At 39.6% G+C, this 17,731-nt stretch overlaps 1 protein-coding gene across 1 annotated transcript; it reads left to right on the forward strand.

Moving 5' to 3' along the window:
* Positions 1-8,204: 8,204 nt before the first annotated feature.
* Positions 8,205-16,894, forward strand: col8a1a (collagen, type VIII, alpha 1a). Its single transcript, XM_072444789.1, has 4 exons — positions 8,205-8,274; positions 13,983-14,268; positions 14,353-16,542; positions 16,733-16,894. The coding sequence occupies exons 2-3, from the start codon at positions 13,992-13,994 to the stop codon at positions 16,287-16,289; spliced, it is 2,214 nt and encodes a 737-aa protein (XP_072300890.1). The 5' UTR covers positions 8,205-8,274; positions 13,983-13,991; the 3' UTR covers positions 16,290-16,542; positions 16,733-16,894.
* Positions 16,895-17,731: the final 837 nt, after the last annotated feature.

The raw sequence follows: 17,731 nt of genomic DNA on the forward strand, positions 1-17,731 counted from the left end.
AAATATTGGCCCAACATTGTCAGCGACTCAACATATCACAGAATCCCTCAATAAAAACTAAAACAGCAAATGAAACAATCAGAAATAGTAACCAAGACAAAGAAAAAGCCATAAATCAACCTGTGCTTACTTTTGTGTTATTTGTTCATACCTTTTACTATTATTCCTATTTTTTAAGAAATTCATGTGAATGACAAGGTGCAAGAGATGACCTTCATGTCCAAACACCATCATACAAAATGTCTGTGCATTTTTGGACTTTTGCGTTGCTTTTTGACCTCTTATTGTCATCAGTATTTACAGTTTAAACTGAGTAAGCATGTTTGGACACTGGGGTTAGATACACTGACGCCTTTCAGAGATGCCAAAGCTTCAGTTCAACAGTACACAAAGACTATGCTCTCCTCACTTTGTCTGTTCTCTGGCCACAGCGATCTTGGGTCATCCAGTTTTTGATTTCTGTGCTTATGGACCTTCTTGCTCTCACATATTTGGTCTCTATGGGCACATTCCTGCTCCAGCTGCTGTGTTTTTTTCTCACTCACACAGGCCTCCCAAGATGTCTTCATTCATTCATCAGAGCAGTTCAATCAGCACACTTTCAAATATTTGGCTGAAACCAGGTGCTTCTGTCCATTTATCAAAAAGATCTGCTGAGGATGGATGTATATCGTATATGTGTATTTTAACTTGTACCTTTTATTCATTTAAAGCAAAAAAAAGGTCAATGCATGTTTTCAGTAAGTGAAGTGGAGAGTGGAAAAATAAACATTTTAAAAACACATATCCCGTTCCTTCAGTCTGAATATATGATATGTTACTATATAGTCAAAGCTCTGTAAAGTCTTGGGATCAGGGTGGGAAATAGTAACTTTATTATAGTGCAATCTATTGTAAAAACGTAGTTTTGAGTAGAGCAAAGTAGATTTGTTTTGGTGGGTACCCACCCATTATATATTATATGTTTAAGCATGTTTGCAAGCCCTTCTGGACGGGTTATAGTACAGTACAGATTTATTGCAATCAACTGACATGATTGGACCTAGTTTCTATATTGAGACTCATTACAATGATGTGGATTTGTCATTCACAGGGCGTAAACAAGATGGCGGAGCCTCATGCCCTCAGGTCCTTTCACTTTAGTAACGACTGTGGCAGGTTCAAGACAAAGTGCAGGAGCCAAACTTGTATAGTCCCCATATGCTCAATCCCAGCATACATCTGTTTGTTCCAGGTCAACAGAGACCCCATGAGCATTCCAGACATACTGGCACCTCACTGCAGAATACCCATGATGCTTTTCACCAAGCACCTGTGTTTATGGCCTAATCCTTTACCCCCTCACAATGTGACAGAAACATGGCACTGCCGATAACACATACTTTTGGACAACATGTGAGTCTCAGATTATATTATGTATTTATATGGCATAAAGTGTATATGAGTACATGGAATGCATCAGGACGGAGGTGTGTAGTATTGTTCATTCTCAAAACACTGCTGCACCTGGTTCAGGAAAAGAGGCCTATAGAAAAATAAACAACCAAACAAATGTACATACTGTTGAAACTGCACATAGGTACGGGGATTATAAACTGCATGCTTGCAAGGATTGTGCAATATATGTTTGCTTATTGTTGGGCTGTAAAAAACATCCAAGAAGATTAAAAAATGACTGATCTCTTTTGACCTGCCTCTGGTTGTGATATGTTGAAGAATTTGGTGCCATCTCGCGCTCAACTTGAGTAACCCTTTTTCTTACTAAACCCTTTCATATTTTATTATGTATTTGATTGGGACAGAACATGTTAATGAACAGACATGACACAAAAAGAATGAAACACACCGGATTGTAGCTGAAGGCTAATTTCCATCCGTTTGTCCTCCTAATAAATCCTAATAAAATGTGCATGTATGCATTAAAAATGCTCTAATTTCCTAAAACAAAATCTCTAAATTTGACAGAGGACTGAATATAGTGATGATGGCAAACATAAACAAAGTAGACACCATTTGTGTGCAATGCAGTAGAAAGAGTGCTTACTCCTGCAATGGCGTAAAGGTGGCAGGACACGGTTATGACACCATAGAAGGAAAGTGTTCCAGCCTTTTGGTTAGTGTCTTGTGTCTTGGCTCCACATCGACTACATGCTACAGACTTCCAAACAGACAGCACGTCTTCGTGTTATTTGGCTCATCTCTCTACTTCTGTCTGGTGCCAGTTTGTGGCTGCAGGTGCATTGGGAAATGCTGTTGAACTGGGGTGTGACTGTCTTTTTGGGTTGTCCAGTAGATGTGACCATACAATCGCATCCACAAAATGGACCACAGACGTCAAAATAACATATGTGCAGTAAAGACAAGTGTTACTTATTACCCAGAACCTCACGAAGGTCACGGGGTAAAATAATTGTATGAAAAGACAATTATATCTGGTGTTGTATATGCTACAGTGTTTTAGTGATGGAAAAGAAAATGCCTTAGCAGTGTATTATAGCCTACTTTATATTTGATGCTGGTTGTTTGGTTGTAACGTAGGATTTGCATATTGCTGCATTTGTATATTTGAAAAAATGGGTTTGCATTTGGTTCTTATTGGTTCTCAGTGTTCTCACAGAGAAACATTGTGATCTATTGATATTCTATTGAATGGTTTGCTTTTTCATGTCACATGAATTGTTGTATTTGGCTGAATACTTGTTTTCCTTCTGACTTTAGCTGGCCTGTAAACTATATGCTCTTTCTCTTGGGGCAGTGATGTCATGTGTCCCTCCTGACGTCCTGTGTGACTGTTTCTGCTGCATGAGAGAAGGATTGAGGACTGGTGTTTGTTTGTCACATGTAGAGACATGGGGACTGTTAGTGCATGTCTATGTGTACAGGTAAGAGGCCCTGCTCGACACTGCACTGTGAAGCTCCGCTGTGAGTGAGAGGGGCCTGCACATTCACAGCAAACTCTCAAAGCACAAAACGCCACATCAAGACTGAGGCTCAATGAAAGAGACATGTACAGTGAGTGTTGGACAATAGTAACTTTTGTGAGAAAAGTGTAAGTCTTATGTAAGTAGTTTGCATTATCATTATCCTTTACGGCAAGTAATGAGTCATGTCACAACAATTGAATTGAATTTGGCCTCTACAACACGATAGTGTGTTACGGCCCCTGGCCTCCTTGTGTGCTGCACTGTTCCCAACGTGGCTGCAGTGGAAGACATGTCGGCTTCCATTAGTTGTGTCTCGTTTGTAAGGGTTGTGGATGCAATGTCTGTCTTCAGGATAACCAGAGGATTTTTTATTATTGTTCATTTATTTATTTGAAAAGGGACATTGTCCATTAATCAACGTTGTTCCCTGAGTTTAGCTGATATGAGCTCAAAAAGGCATCCTAAAACTGAAAGCACTGAAAATCATACATCGGATATTACAAAAGTATACTTTTGCCAAGAAAAATGCATTTATGTAAAACTAGTGATCACAAGTCTGTGTTTCTACATTCCACTTTTTAGCATTCATTTTTAAAAGAAAGGAACAAGGGGGAAAACTGGATGTATTTCGATGACTGATAAACATTCCTCTGCTGTGTTACAGTTTGTCTCTGTTCTCTGTGCGTGAGATGACATAGATGTTTACTTCTGTTTGCATAGTAAACTCCTGGATTACCTCATGGTGAAGAAGGCCTGAGCAAAGAATGCTGGGACAATCTTAGATGTCATAAACTCCTCTAAAAATCTGACGAGTTGCTATTCTTTTACAATCAAGACATTCTTCAGAGTAGCTGCGGTGATGGGCCGTCAGTCCCACCCTTAGTACTATCAAATGTAAATTAAAAGAGCAAATATTTTCCAGTTGCTGTGGCATTGTGCAGTGGACGACATACACAGCTGGCTACTGCAGGTACAAACAACTGAAGTTCTCTGTAAATACAGTGATGGCAATGATGAGGGTTCTGTTGGGACAGAAGTGGACCGAGCCACGTTAACACAACATATTTTACTGATGACCTTGTTCTTACTCTAAATACTAACACTACCTTGTCAGATTGATCATACTAATACTTATTTTCACTATGTATGGTAAAGACATCTGACTCTACAGTGGTCAATTGGCACACAAACAGAATATACAAATGTCAAGTCCGATTTTCACCACTGGCTCAAGCTCAAGTAATATGCATCATAAACTTTCTCAGGACCAAAAGTAAACTTACAAACTTTGCTTTTCTATGTTTGGGAGAGTGAATGCAAAGTATGTGGTGATAGCACTGTTTATGTAGGAGATCTAGACTAAGACTTGGCTGAGGTTTGTCTTCAATTTGTTCCCATAGAGTATTTTATAGAGTCAAACACATGTTTCTAATTCCTATGAAGTGGCCGGCTGGGAACACAAGTGAAGCTTCTTACGTCTTAAATATGATAATAAGGTGCCTTAACCTCACCCACTAGACGGCTCCAGTGTGTACTTCATGTATACAGACCTGGACTAGAAGGATGTAGGACAGGGGTGGGCAATTATTTTTCTCTGAGGGCCATATTTGGATCGAGTTAAGTGGTGGAGGGCCAGACTGCGTTAATTGGTGTTACAAATTCTTATTATAAGCACTTTTTTTGTAAAATATAGGCTATTGAATCGATTATTTCATTTGCTTCACGTAACCTCTATTAAGGACACAAGTGCAGACACATGTTACATATCTAAGACAGTTAAAAAATAGAAACTAAAATCTTGAGGGGGCCGAATTAAAACATCTGGCCCCTGGAGCCACAAATGCTCAGGTCTGATGTAGGATCTAGTAGGATCTAGCAAGTTCGGGGCTAAATCAAAAATAATTAGATCCTTTCAGTGACTGTACATGGTCCACGTTTGGCCTAATAGTACATACTTCGCACAGACAGATCTGGACTCACTCCAAGACCAGAAGGTTGATGGTTGAATTCTGCCTGTTTGCAAATACCTGACACATAACTATCAATTTGCCCCAGGGCAACTTTGATTAGAAACGATAATACAGATAAAATAGTGCCCTTTACGTGAAACAGAATTAAAATACTGCATTAAGCTTTACATGGTTCAATTGTTCAATCTGTTTGTTTAAAAAAAACAACTGTATTCAAACTAAATACTCGTTTCAAGAATCCATACTAAAATAAACAATTAAAGAAACTACTTTTAATGTTGAAAATAACATTCTGTTGTTAAGTGGTTTATTATGATTGTGTATTGGCATTGGATTCGAGTATTGAGTCTTTTCCTTGGCATTAAAATTGAGTTTGAAATGTTTGTAACACTAATTAGCTGTCTGTTTTAACACACATCTCTGACCTTAGCCATTTAAACTCATGATCGCTGGTAAAGGCAGAGGTCAAATAGGTTTTGTATGTAACCCTAAGGTTCCTCCTCTGTGCTGCAGGTGTAGGCAGGCTGCTGCAGAGCCCATTGAGGCCTCATTAATGGTGGAGGAAGAGAAGTGAAGCACAAGAGCAAACGCACACAGCTCATTACAGCCTGGCCGACGTGTACCTTTCACACCAGCACTCCAAGTGCGAGCCTCTATGGACAGGGCCTGCTGGGTTTACTACTTTATATTAGCTTAGGACCTCAGTAATGGAAGCTGAGCGTGTCCATTTATAAAGCACCCATTTAAAATGCTGTAATATATCAGTGTAATATAATGGAAAAGATCAGAAACAGAATACTGAACCAATTTATCACCACTGGAGAAAAGAAAATGTGATAAAAAGACATAATAAAATCCGTATTACTTTATAATATCTACACCTTAATTAGCCTTAGTAAAACATGAACTGAATAGTTTATTCAGAATTATTCAGGCTTAGTAATTAGGAGTTATGGTACAAGATAATAAAAAAAGAAAATAATTAAGGGTTAGGTTAGGATATTAATTAAGTTGTTACGAAGCCTGAATCATTTTTTAAGTGAAAGTGCAGTTAATACAAAAAGTTGTTTTGTATCATCATTATTATTATCACCATTTTGGAAGCAAATTCAGTCATTTCAATTAAATCTCCGCTCTAGAAAAGTACATCTTCATATATAGAAGATTCCTGGCTGTTTATGTTTAACATCACTTTATCATTACAAGTGTTATTTCATAAAGTCAGTGAGCCCACTAGAGGAATTGGACGTGTAAATAATGGTGAAATAATGAAGTTTCTTCTCACAATTGTGACATATAATATTTATATTATGACATCCCTAATCACAACTCAGCACTTACTGGTTAAACTATGCCTTGTATACCCAGAGTAACAATTGAGGCAGCGACATACACTAAATCACAGTAACGAATGGATACTCAGGTACAAACGTCTTTACTTTGGTTTTCCAGGCAAATCAAGTTTTAATCTACTACATAGTGTAAATAGCAACTTTATAGCACCACTATTAATACTGCGATTTTCTCTGATTACTGCTAATATTAACACTAAAAGAAATTGAACACACACTGCAGTGATATTATAAAATGATTACAATCCCGTTGTTGTTTTTTTATTATGATCTTTAACACGTTAGAAATATTTGGAGAGACCATGACAACATCCTCCCATCAGTCCTCATCCCAAACGGTGACAGATGCTGAGACAGGACCATACGCTGAGTAAGCTGACACTTACCTGCTGTGGCTGGAACAGGACATCCACTCTTTTACACCAGAGTGCCATTTCTGACCCACACGCACGCCCATCATGTACAGTCACACACGTGCACTGACAAGGCTGCCTTCAACAAACCTGCACACACTAAAAGCCACTGTTCAGAAATGTTAAAACGTCATTTAGTGTACACAAGTCACAATGGACACACACAGTACAGTGTGTGTGTGTGTGTGTGTGTGTGTGTGTGTGTGAGTAAGTTGTTGTAGACAGGTGTCAAACTGCCCTGGAAAGAGTTTGTCAGGACAGACTAATAAAATCACTGCACAGAATGTTAAATGTGTTGAGTTATTTTTAGCATTCACCTATATAAATGAATGCTATTGTAAAAAGATTGTCATTAAGCTTCATACTGACTTCACACACAAACGCAATGACAGCTTTGACATAGAAAAGCAAAGGTATTAAATATGTGTAATGGAAACGCTGCTATTAAATCTACCGTGCCAAATGTATTGGATTTGAAGTAATGATTTAAAACAGTGGATTGGCAACAGCCAACACTGGTCCAATCTATCAATGGAAAAAAAACGGCCATATAAAATCCCAGGCCTAAATACCTTTTAGACATACTTGACATCTCATATATTCTTATTATCATTGTTCTTATTCTTATAATTTTTTTCTAATTGGTATTATTATTATAATTATTGTTGGTCACAATGGTGATTCAAATTGACACTTGATTAAGATCTTGACTGATCAATGAGGTCGATCAGTAAATCTCCCAATGTAAAGTTTACATTGACATTAAACCTTAAGTAAGTAAAGTACATTTTATTTGCATAGCCCCTTTCACAGACAGACGTCTTCACCAACAAATAAACTTTCTCACATAAAGTCCAATCCACAATTGTTTGGCGGTTGCTTTCGTAACTGTGCCGTTCGGTGGCAGAGTGGATAGCTCGTGTGCCGGCCTCTATGTGCAGCCAGCTGTGAGTTTGATTCTGGCTCTTACAATTTGCTGAATGTCCTTCCCTCTCCCATCCCCACTTCCCATTACACTGTCCTGCCCAATAAGGCCTTTTACCCTGTCCTGAAACTTACCTGAATCTTATCTGTGTCTATGAAGACAAGTAGGTGACATTAAGTTAAGTTACATGTCAGATCTATGGTCGGGCGACCCTTCTCAGGGAAAGAATGTATGTTTTTCTCATGCAATGAAAAACAACAGCAATTAATTAATGGCATACTGGGGAATATTGCAAGTGAGACAAACAGGTGGCAGGATAAGTTACAGAGTGCACCTTTTAGTTGTTAATGACTAAAACCAGATGACATTTGTACACAACAAGGCAAACATTCCTCTGTTCCTGCCAGTCTGCCACTCACTGCCTCTCTGACCATTCAGCTGGGGCATATGAGCATGTTTTACCACTATAAATTATGGTTTGGGAGGTTTATTTGCTCTCAGCTGAGTTGTTCCCATTCCTCCATCACTCCTTCTATACCTCTGTGCTCCCCACCCACCCACAGAGGCTCCGCCCACCAGCAGATATAAGCTTAAACTACAAGGTGTGCATCTAGGGGTTCACTCAGTGTTTTGTCTTTGTCTGGGGGTGAGGCTGCAGTCATTTTACATCTTAAACGGCCACTCTCAAAGGTAAGCAGCGCCATTTTAATCCTTATTTAGTTTATATGCGACAATAATTTGTGAAATAAATGCAAATTTGAATATTACTCTCACAGCACAAACTTAAAATGCAACTAGAAGCAAGCTTTCAATGCAATGTTCAATAAAATCTTTCTAATTGATAATTTACGTCACTACTCATACTGAAGTAGATCTCCCTTGACTTTTTACTTAATAAAAGAGTATAAAATGCATTGGCAGGTGTAGGATCCATTAAAATGTTAAAGTATGGCCTTTAGCTAAGGTTTTGGCATCCCTCTGCACAGATTATACCTTATAAAGCATGCTACAGGCCAGTGCATGCACAGGATCCATTCTTAATCATTTTCTATACCTGTCTGTGTGAGGATGGTTGGAGTGAAGACAAATATGCATGTCCCCGTGTTGTGCATCTTAATGGCTGGAGGTAAACTGTTTGAGGCTAGAGGAAAGGGCGGCAGTTTGGTGAGAAGAGACTCCAGGCAAACACTAACTTCAAGCCCTGAACAGATCCGGCTCCAGTTGATATGATTTGTTATGATTCTTCTCACCTCACATCCGCTTGATGTCTGGACTATAACGTCACATATTCAGCTGCTCAATGGTGGGATTTTCTGTACCTGAAACTCATCAGAGAGTGTGAAACAAGAAGTCATTTTGGTCACATGCATGTCTCTTCTACCACTTCCATCTACCACTGCTGTTGTTGCTGTTGCTGCTGTTTGTCACAATAAAGCACAGATTATTGGTCTTGTGAGCTTATGTGTTTATTAAACCAATCTACACAGAGAGAAAAAATACCATGATATAAAATAGCATCCCAATTGAACATTTACTGAAGTACTTTGGTCACGTGCGAAACATATCATCATACTAGACTGCTACAGCTGGCTCTAACGATCTTTGCTGCTGCTTGCTGTTATTACTATGACAACTGCGACTCCACCATTGTAACTACAACTACAATGCTCTTGATTCAAATGCAAACCTTTCCCAAACTCGCCTGCACTGTAAATTGAACCTCACTTTACATAATATATTGCATGAGTACATTGGCCCTTCATTGACCTTCCTTGTGCGCCCGCTTGTTTGCAGCTGCTGCTGTAGTCGGCTCTATTCTGCGCCACTATAGGAATGTATGGGACAAAAGACTGACGCAGGAAGAAGTAAACAGTGTTGTTATTTAGCTGCACAGCTGTGGGGCGCTATGTGTATCTTTTGCTTTTTATATTGGCTTTGTTTGGGCGAGAATGTTTGCAGCGTGACTTGAGGAGGTGTTAATTTTATGAGGTGTGCTTTGTGGTAAAATTTAAACTATGGCCCACAAATGTCTTTAGACACGCCAAGATACCCCAGCATAAAATATACTGCTGTACAGAGTTAAATAATGCAATTAGCACCACCCTTTCTGGATGGGGAGTACATCACCTGCTTGTCTTGATGCTATTGCCTTGCATGGAATGTTCCACAGTACAACTTTATCTATCTATAGTAGAAAAAGCTTCAGAGTTAGTAGTCATCAAAAACATTGTCAGGATTGCATATCTATCTTAAATTTATTCTATTACAGGTGTTTTTATCACCCTAAAATCACCTGAAATACAGTACATGCATGCATTCACCTCTCCACAGATCAGACCTGTGACTTGGCCTGTTTTCTATCTGGAAACAGATACAATTAATACCATACTGTGGAACATTGTTGGCAAAGAAATAATATCTCCATGCAGACAAGCAAGTAGTAGGCCCCCCTCCAGAAAAGTTACAAAATGCACCTTTAAGGAATGTTGCGGAGAATGAACTTTGTATCCTTTGTAGGTACAGTATATTTTAAAATGAGTAGTAGCAGGAGTGGTTTAAGTAGCGAGGACACTTGTGGTTATAGAATTAGGCATTTGATAGAAGTAGGCATTTGATTCAAGAAACAGTTTTGTTGTTTTCCATCTAATCTAATCTTCAAATGTCCTTCTTATATATTGGCTGTTTCTCAAGGTGCCTTGCCTTGGTCTGATCTTGGGCATGGTTAGGCCCCCAGGTCATCACTAACTGCCCAGTTGTGTTCAAATGACCATGTCCTCCAGAGGCACTTGTTTGAGGCACGTGTTTGCATGTGGCTAATTGTTTCACTGACCATTATGATCATTTTAGAAAAAGGTGCATGGACCTGTACTGCTTTAATTTATCATATTGTTTGATACAAACTAAAAATTATACTTTGAAAATATCTAAAATATATATGGGTCCTTTCCAAATGAGAACTCAGGTCAGATGTGTAAACCTATTTTTTTATATATTTATGATGTTCTCTTTTGTAATACATTGCGTTTTTTAATACTGTGTTGATTTTTATTTTATAGTAAAGCCCAAATAGGGACAGACATTGAGAATCATCCCCTGCTAAAATGTGTAGTGTGTGACATAAGCTTATGAAACATACCCTATCATATAAACCTAAATAAATAAGACACCCCCCAGAATATATGTGACCCCCGATGTGTATTCAAGTGTTATATTGTGACCATCATATGCATTATTGTGTGACAGCTCGTTCCCTCTGAAGCCTGTTCCATTAGCTGTCAGTTTGGACTGAGGCTGACTTTGGAGGTCCCACTTCAAAGACAAGGCAAGGCCAGGTACCTTACATTTGAGAAACAGCCATTGTATTGACACTCATACTTGCTCCACTATGTTCTGTTCATAGTTGGTGTTCTGTTAGCATGGTAATGTAGCAACACACAGTAAACTGCAGAGTTTCACTGCACTTTACAAGGTCATGTAGTGGCGTAGGTCAGTGACTCGGGATGCTTGAGGCTGCTGGGATAAGGGCAGAAGGGCAGGAGGGCACACTCGCTCAGAAAGGAAAGGAATTAGAAAGAGGGTGAAGACAGGCCTCAACAGTCAGCTCTCTGTTCGCTGAGACAGACAGCGAGACAGATGTGTCTGACCAGTGGAGCCAGACTAACAACTAATATTTATTATTCTGAGTATATTTCACACCAGTGTTTTCTTCCAGGTGTATTTGTGTAACAGGTCTCCTGCACTCATGGCAAAATCCATCACAATATATCTTTAAATGAATAATGTATTGTACAAAACAAATGTATCCACTGAAATATGAATACAGTTAAGACTAAGAATATTTCAATTGTACAATAAATTGCCCAAACTTGTAGTACTGCTGTTGGTATTTGATACCTTCAGTATTGTTGTCGTAACATGTTTATTATAAAGTTATTAAGGAGAACATGTAATACGGTTGAATAAAAATGTTTTCTGAAATGTAGTAATTCTGTGCATTATTTAAGTACATGAGTGCTTGTGTATGTTTGGGTTTTGGTATGTGGTTCTTCTTCTCACCATAACAGAGTTTGAATATGAAATATATTTCTACAGAAAATATCACGATAAATTATCATATTGGAATTAATTTGTTGCACTCACAACTCTAAAGCAGAATAATAAAATATATTGCAAACATGAACTTCAATAAACAAAAAGCAGAATTAAAGATATAAATAGTTAATTAGTGTTAATAACGTAATTGAAATCATCATATAAATCATAAAAATACCTCTAAAGTTCAATTTCCCCGCATGCTGAAATAAATATGTACACAATAAACATAGAGCTCCAAAAATATTGTTTTTGCTATATTGAACATTAAGTCAATATAGTCATTATGCCAGTCACGACACTATTGATGAGAATCATAATCCTTCAACAACTAGCACTAGCTGTCTGTTCAAAGAGTTATCGTTGCAGATGTCAAAAGGACAGACATCTGGAAGTGGTCCAGGAAACATCTGCTTACAAGTTTGATTATTTTCTGAACTGTCTGGAGCAGCACTGACAAATCACACATTTAATAGAGCACATGACTTTAGCAAGCAAACATGGGTCGAAGAATGCCTCTTGCAACATGTGGTGAAATATGACTGGAGCTGCATTTCATCATTTCCATATGAAACCATGATTCTTTTTTGTGTTAAAATATTGTCTTCTGTTTGGGTACGGAGCAATGGATGACACTGGTAATATACCGCGTAAATTCTGTGAGAGAAGTCCCTTCTCTCACCGTTTTCTCTCATAACAAGTTGTAAGGTGGAATTTACCAGTTAATGTTTGTGTCTGAGTGTGTAAGTGGACGTACTTTATGAATAGACCACTCAGCTGCAAACATGCAATACTGCTTTAAAGAAAATCACATCAAGTGAGTGAGGCAGAAAGACAGAAAGAGTTTTCATCCCTTGCCAATTACCATGGCAACTTGCTTTGTTTACAACTAAAAGGCATCTGTTTTGACCTCTGACATGTGGCAGCTAAGTTAGGCAGGAGAATATTTATAGCTTCTCAAAATGTTCTGTAAACAAGATCGCAATATCGTTAATACATCAACCATACACCATACATTATTAGTTAGACTTGACCATGTTTCTTTCAATACAACCAAGTTAAAAATAAGTATAATTTTTCTTGAATGAAGTAGGTCTTTGGCCTCTTCATCGTGTCTGACTTGTTACCGTGGATGCTATACTGGGCTGCTTTCAAAGACAAACTCTGATCAGGGGAGTTAGTGGCACAACCATGTCAAAATCACCAGTCTGATGAGAAATGGGGCAAGGCTCACAGGCATCCGCTGTGTGTCTCTGGATTGGGTAAAAAATAAATAGAATAGAAATAGCATACTGTATCACAAACCCACAAACTACTCTTGATCTTCAACTGCGCCACTGTCTCCTGCCTTTGTTTGCATTTGTAGAACATCAGTAAATAGTTTAATGTTTGTTTCACTATGACCTGATATAATAGGAACATTTTTAGAGATTTTTGTAACTATTAATGAACTATGTAATGTTTTACCTTTTGAGCACTTGTTCATGATCTGGTGCAAAAGCACTTTCTCTTTTATAAGATTAATGTGTTTGAATTTGAAAAATAATAAACTAATACTAAACATTTGTGAGCCACAGGGTCTATATATTTTCCCTTGTGGATCAATAGAGCTTATATAAGTCTGGATAGATGTCAGTATATAAGTAATAATATTGTATTAGTTGCATAGTTGTAGAATATTATTATTGCTACCCAGTGGTCGAGTGGTTAAGGCACCGTATGCCAGGCTCCAAGTGCAGCCGGCCGCAGTGTTGTCGATTCAAATACTGAATGTCCTTTCTTCGCTCTCATCCCCCATTTCACGCTGTCTTTTCTGTCAAAGAATCTTCAAAAAAAGTATATTGCAAAATAACAATTTATAAATATATTTATGTAAAATTATAATTCTGTACTTAGTTTTAGAGTCCACTCACTGTTTATGCAACACTTGAACCTCAACAACATTTGCAGACATGTTTTAGCCCATTTCAGACATATGAGCATAATATCATCTGATTGTCATTGAGATAATCCAAACAAATATTGAGATATTTTGTTTTGTCAATGTTGTCCACCCCTACTGCTAAAATGATCTAGAAGTTGGTCCTGATGTAATACCAAGCATATAGAGATGGGAACGGATGGAAAATAAAGAGTCCATCGAGTCCAGAGTTCATAAGGGGGAAGTGTTTATCCCAGTCTAAAAACTGGACCACTTTTCTTTTCTTTTATACATATTACTACATTTAGGTACATAATGCCCTTACCTGAAAAAAAAAAAAAAAAAAAACAGTTTTTAAACACTTTGTTGTATGCTTTCATTACAGGCCTTCGTCATGACTACCCTCCCTGCCCCCCTCTTTCTGTCCCTGCAGCTGGCTGTCCTAACCTGCGTTAATGGGGCATTCTACAAGCAACATCCTCAACAATACCAGCCAGTACAACAGTACCAACATATGGGCATGGGCAAGGAGGGCTTCCCTCAGCAACAGTACATGGGCAAAGAGATGCCTTACATGCAGTACCCGCACTATCGGAAGGAGATGCCACAGATGCCAGTCAAGGGCAAAGGACTACAAAATGGGGGTGCCATTAATGGTGGACAGGACAAAGGTATTGAGGTTTTCTGTATTTTTTGGTAGATTATAACACATAGTAAACATGGATATGACAGAGTTTATATTTCATTCCAATCAGGTCAGACCATTCCCAGTGGTGCTGAGGGAGTTCCTCAGGGTGAACCAGGTCCAATGGGGCCACCAGGACCAGAGGGGCCACCAGGTCCTCCTGGGCCTTCAGGCAATGGACTACCAGGACCTGAAGGAAGACCAGGACCATCTGGTCCAGCAGGATTACCTGGAATTGGCAAACCTGGATCACAGGGATTGCCAGGCAGACCTGGAGCAGACGGGGAGCCTGGAATGCTAGGAGAAATCGGCCCTAGAGGTGAAATGGGATCAGCAGGACAGCAAGGACCCCAAGGCCCACCAGGACCGCCTGGGCTTCCAGGAATAGGCAAAACTGGTGTACCAGGATTACCAGGCCAGCCAGGCCCCAAAGGTGAACCAGGCCACAAAGGACTTCCAGGCTTGCCAGGTTTACCAGGACCCAAAGGAGACAAAGGAACCGGTATGCCGGGACAACCCGGTCATAAAGGACTTCCAGGGCCAGCAGGACCAGCTGGACCAAGAGGACTTCCAGGTTTTGGAAAACCTGGGCTACATGGAGCACCTGGACCTAAAGGTCCATCAGGAGAAAAAGGACATCCTGGGCTGCAAGGACCAGCTGGACCACCGGGAGAGCTTGGAACTCCAGGCCCACAAGGTTTACCTGGCGTAGGAAAGCCAGGCTCAAATGGCCTTCCTGGACAGGCAGGTATTCCAGGGGCTAAAGGTCACCCAGGACCACCCGGTCTACCAGGAAAGCCGGGACTACCTGGATTTGGTAAACCTGGACTTCCAGGACCAAAAGGTGATAAAGGTATGAATGGGCCACCAGGATCACTGGGACCAAAAGGAGATAAAGGTCTTTCAGGACCTCCTGGTATGACTGGGCTTCCAGGACCAAAGGGTACAACAGGTCTTCAAGGCCCCATGGGTTCTGCTGGAGGTCTAGGTGCACCTGGGCCAAAAGGCGATTGCGGAGACGGAGGACCAAAAGGTCTCAATGGAGCCAAGGGAGATGTTGGACCTCCTGGCCTGGCTGGTAGGGATGGACTTCCAGGGGATCGTGGTGAACCAGGACCAAGGGGGCCACCAGGACCAGCAGGTGTGAAAGGAGAGAGTGGACACAAAGGACTTCCTGGTCAGCCTGGCACTCAAGGGTTTCCTGGAACAAATGGACTAGATGGTTTGCCTGGTGAGATTGGACCTCAAGGTCCTAAAGGAATTCCAGGAATAGATGGTGCATCAGGCTCAATTGGACCACCTGGAGTTTCTGGTCCAAAAGGAGAGAGTGGCCCACCTGGTCCACCAGGATTTGCAAGGGAGGGAAGTCCTGGTCTGCCTGGCCCAATTGGCCCCCCCGGAAAAGATGGTCAAGCTGGACCCCAAGGACAACCAGGTGTGCCTGGCCCACCAGGGCCACCAGGTACTCCCGGAGAACCTGGATTAGCACCTGACATGGCTGGAGTACTCTCTGAGATGGGACCTGGACTTGATGGGGTGAAGGCTGGGGGTTATGGCAAAAAAGGAAAATATGGTACAAATGGAGCAGAGGTTATGGGAGCTAGTGGATTGGAAATGCCAGCATTCACAGCAATTCTAACAACACCTTTTCCATCAGTGGGCAGTCCAGTGATCTTTGATAGGCTTTTGTACAATGGAAGGCAAAACTTTAATCCCCAAACTGGAGTTTTCACCTGTGAGTTACCAGGTATTTATTACTTTGCCTACCATGTTCAGTGCAAAGGAGCCAACGTGTGGGTGTCCCTGATGAGGAACAATGAACCAGTAATGTATACGTATGATGAATATAAAAAGGGTTTTCTGGATCAAGCATCTGGAAGTGCAGTACTACCTCTCCAACCAGGGGACACTGTCTATATTCAGCTGCCTTCAGAACAGGCTTCAGGACTTTATGCAGGGGAGTACGTGCACTCGTCATTTTCTGGGTATTTGTTATATCCTATGTAAAACCATGTGCTATGTTTGTACACTAAATTGCATACAAATGTTTAAATTAAAGACGTAAATCAGATTAGGTTTTTAAATAAAGGGTAATAAATATCTTCAGAATGACCGAAAGACATGTTGGCTTAAAATGTTTGCAGATATTTTGGCTGGCACCCAATATTTTCAAAGAAAAAGTGGCAGCTACCCAGATAAGGAGGAGACTGTGAAAGTTTGCGAAGGTGGCAGATGTTTGTTGTTATGGGAAAGTACTTTGGTTGTTTTTCTTGGCCGAGAAGGAGGGTCTAAGGACAGGGGAGCTTGGGACATTTGACTAAGGACACGGGATGCTGGGACATTGCCAAGTCCCTATGAACATTGTTTAATCTATTTTTTCACTGTCGCCCCGAGGCAACCACTGTTGTAATTTCGGGCGTTACAAAAATAAATTGAATTGAATTAAAAAGGGAACAAGAACATAGGATATGGTTACAAATACGAGTATGTAAAATAATAGAATGAAAATTTTGATTTCCAAAGGACTGCATAATAAAGAGGAGTTGTGGTGGAGACTTGTAAATTATTCGTAAATATATTATTATTCTCTAAATTGACTCTCTACCTGATATTAACAGGTTTTCAAGACAAATTACATTTTAATTGATATGCAAATGGAACGTTAACACAGTGAGCACAACGTATGTTTTCTCAGAAAATAAGTTCTGTCCAAAAGCATCCAACCAATGAACAAGCCTGATGTTTAAATAAGCATCTGATCCTTGTTGTTGTCTGTCACTTAATCAGTGCTGAAAATAGAGTTTTAAGTCAACAATGAGCAATAAAATATTTAGAACTTTGCAATGTATATTTATTTACAGTTAATCTGCAAAAAATGCAATAAAAATCAATCAAACTAATAAATCCATAGTATTTCTCCTTCTATTATTCATGGCGTTAATATGGTATTGTAACCAAAAGTAACCAAAGAATATGTGTCATTACGTTGTCATAATTATTTTGTGATTTGTTAATAGTGTGTATGTTGTTTTTAATAAAACATTCTATTTTACGTCTCTTTTGTTTTCATTAGGCATTATACAAAGTATTATCAAAATTACATTGACCTCTTAAAAATCCACTATTGCTACAGGCCTAGTCTACTCTGACTAAACAACAATATAACAATATAACAATACAGCATTGTTTGTTTAAAGCCATCCATCAACCTAAACCAAATCACAAGTTTTTAACTTGTATTATTATTTGAGAAGCTGTCAGATAAATCACAATGAGAAAAAAAATAGCACATTGGATTTAATGGTTGCAGTGATTGCAGAGTCCACTTTCATTTCCCTGACCTTGTACGATTGACACATGTTAGAGAGTCCATGCTGTTTTGTGTTCACACTTGTCCAAGTGAACCGTACTAACAGGACAGGGGGGGTAGGAATGTATACCCTCCTGAA

This window comes from Eucyclogobius newberryi, unplaced genomic scaffold (genome assembly GCF_026437365.1).
Source record: "Eucyclogobius newberryi isolate DKJ021-1_F unplaced genomic scaffold, fEucNew1.0.hap1 SCAF_14, whole genome shotgun sequence".
Lineage (NCBI taxonomy): Eukaryota > Metazoa > Chordata > Actinopteri > Gobiiformes > Gobiidae > Eucyclogobius > Eucyclogobius newberryi.

What these genes read in the sequence shown, in the direction of transcription:
- col8a1a (XM_072444789.1), top strand. Translation starts at nt 13,992, where the DNA reads ATGACTACCCTCCCTGCCCCCCTCTTTCTGTCCCTGCAGCTGGCTGTC. An exon ending in TAATGGTGGACAGGACAAAG is followed by an intron (nt 14,269 to 14,352) that starts GTATTGAGGTTT and finishes CATTCCAATCAG; the next exon opens with GTCAGACCATTCCCAGTGGT.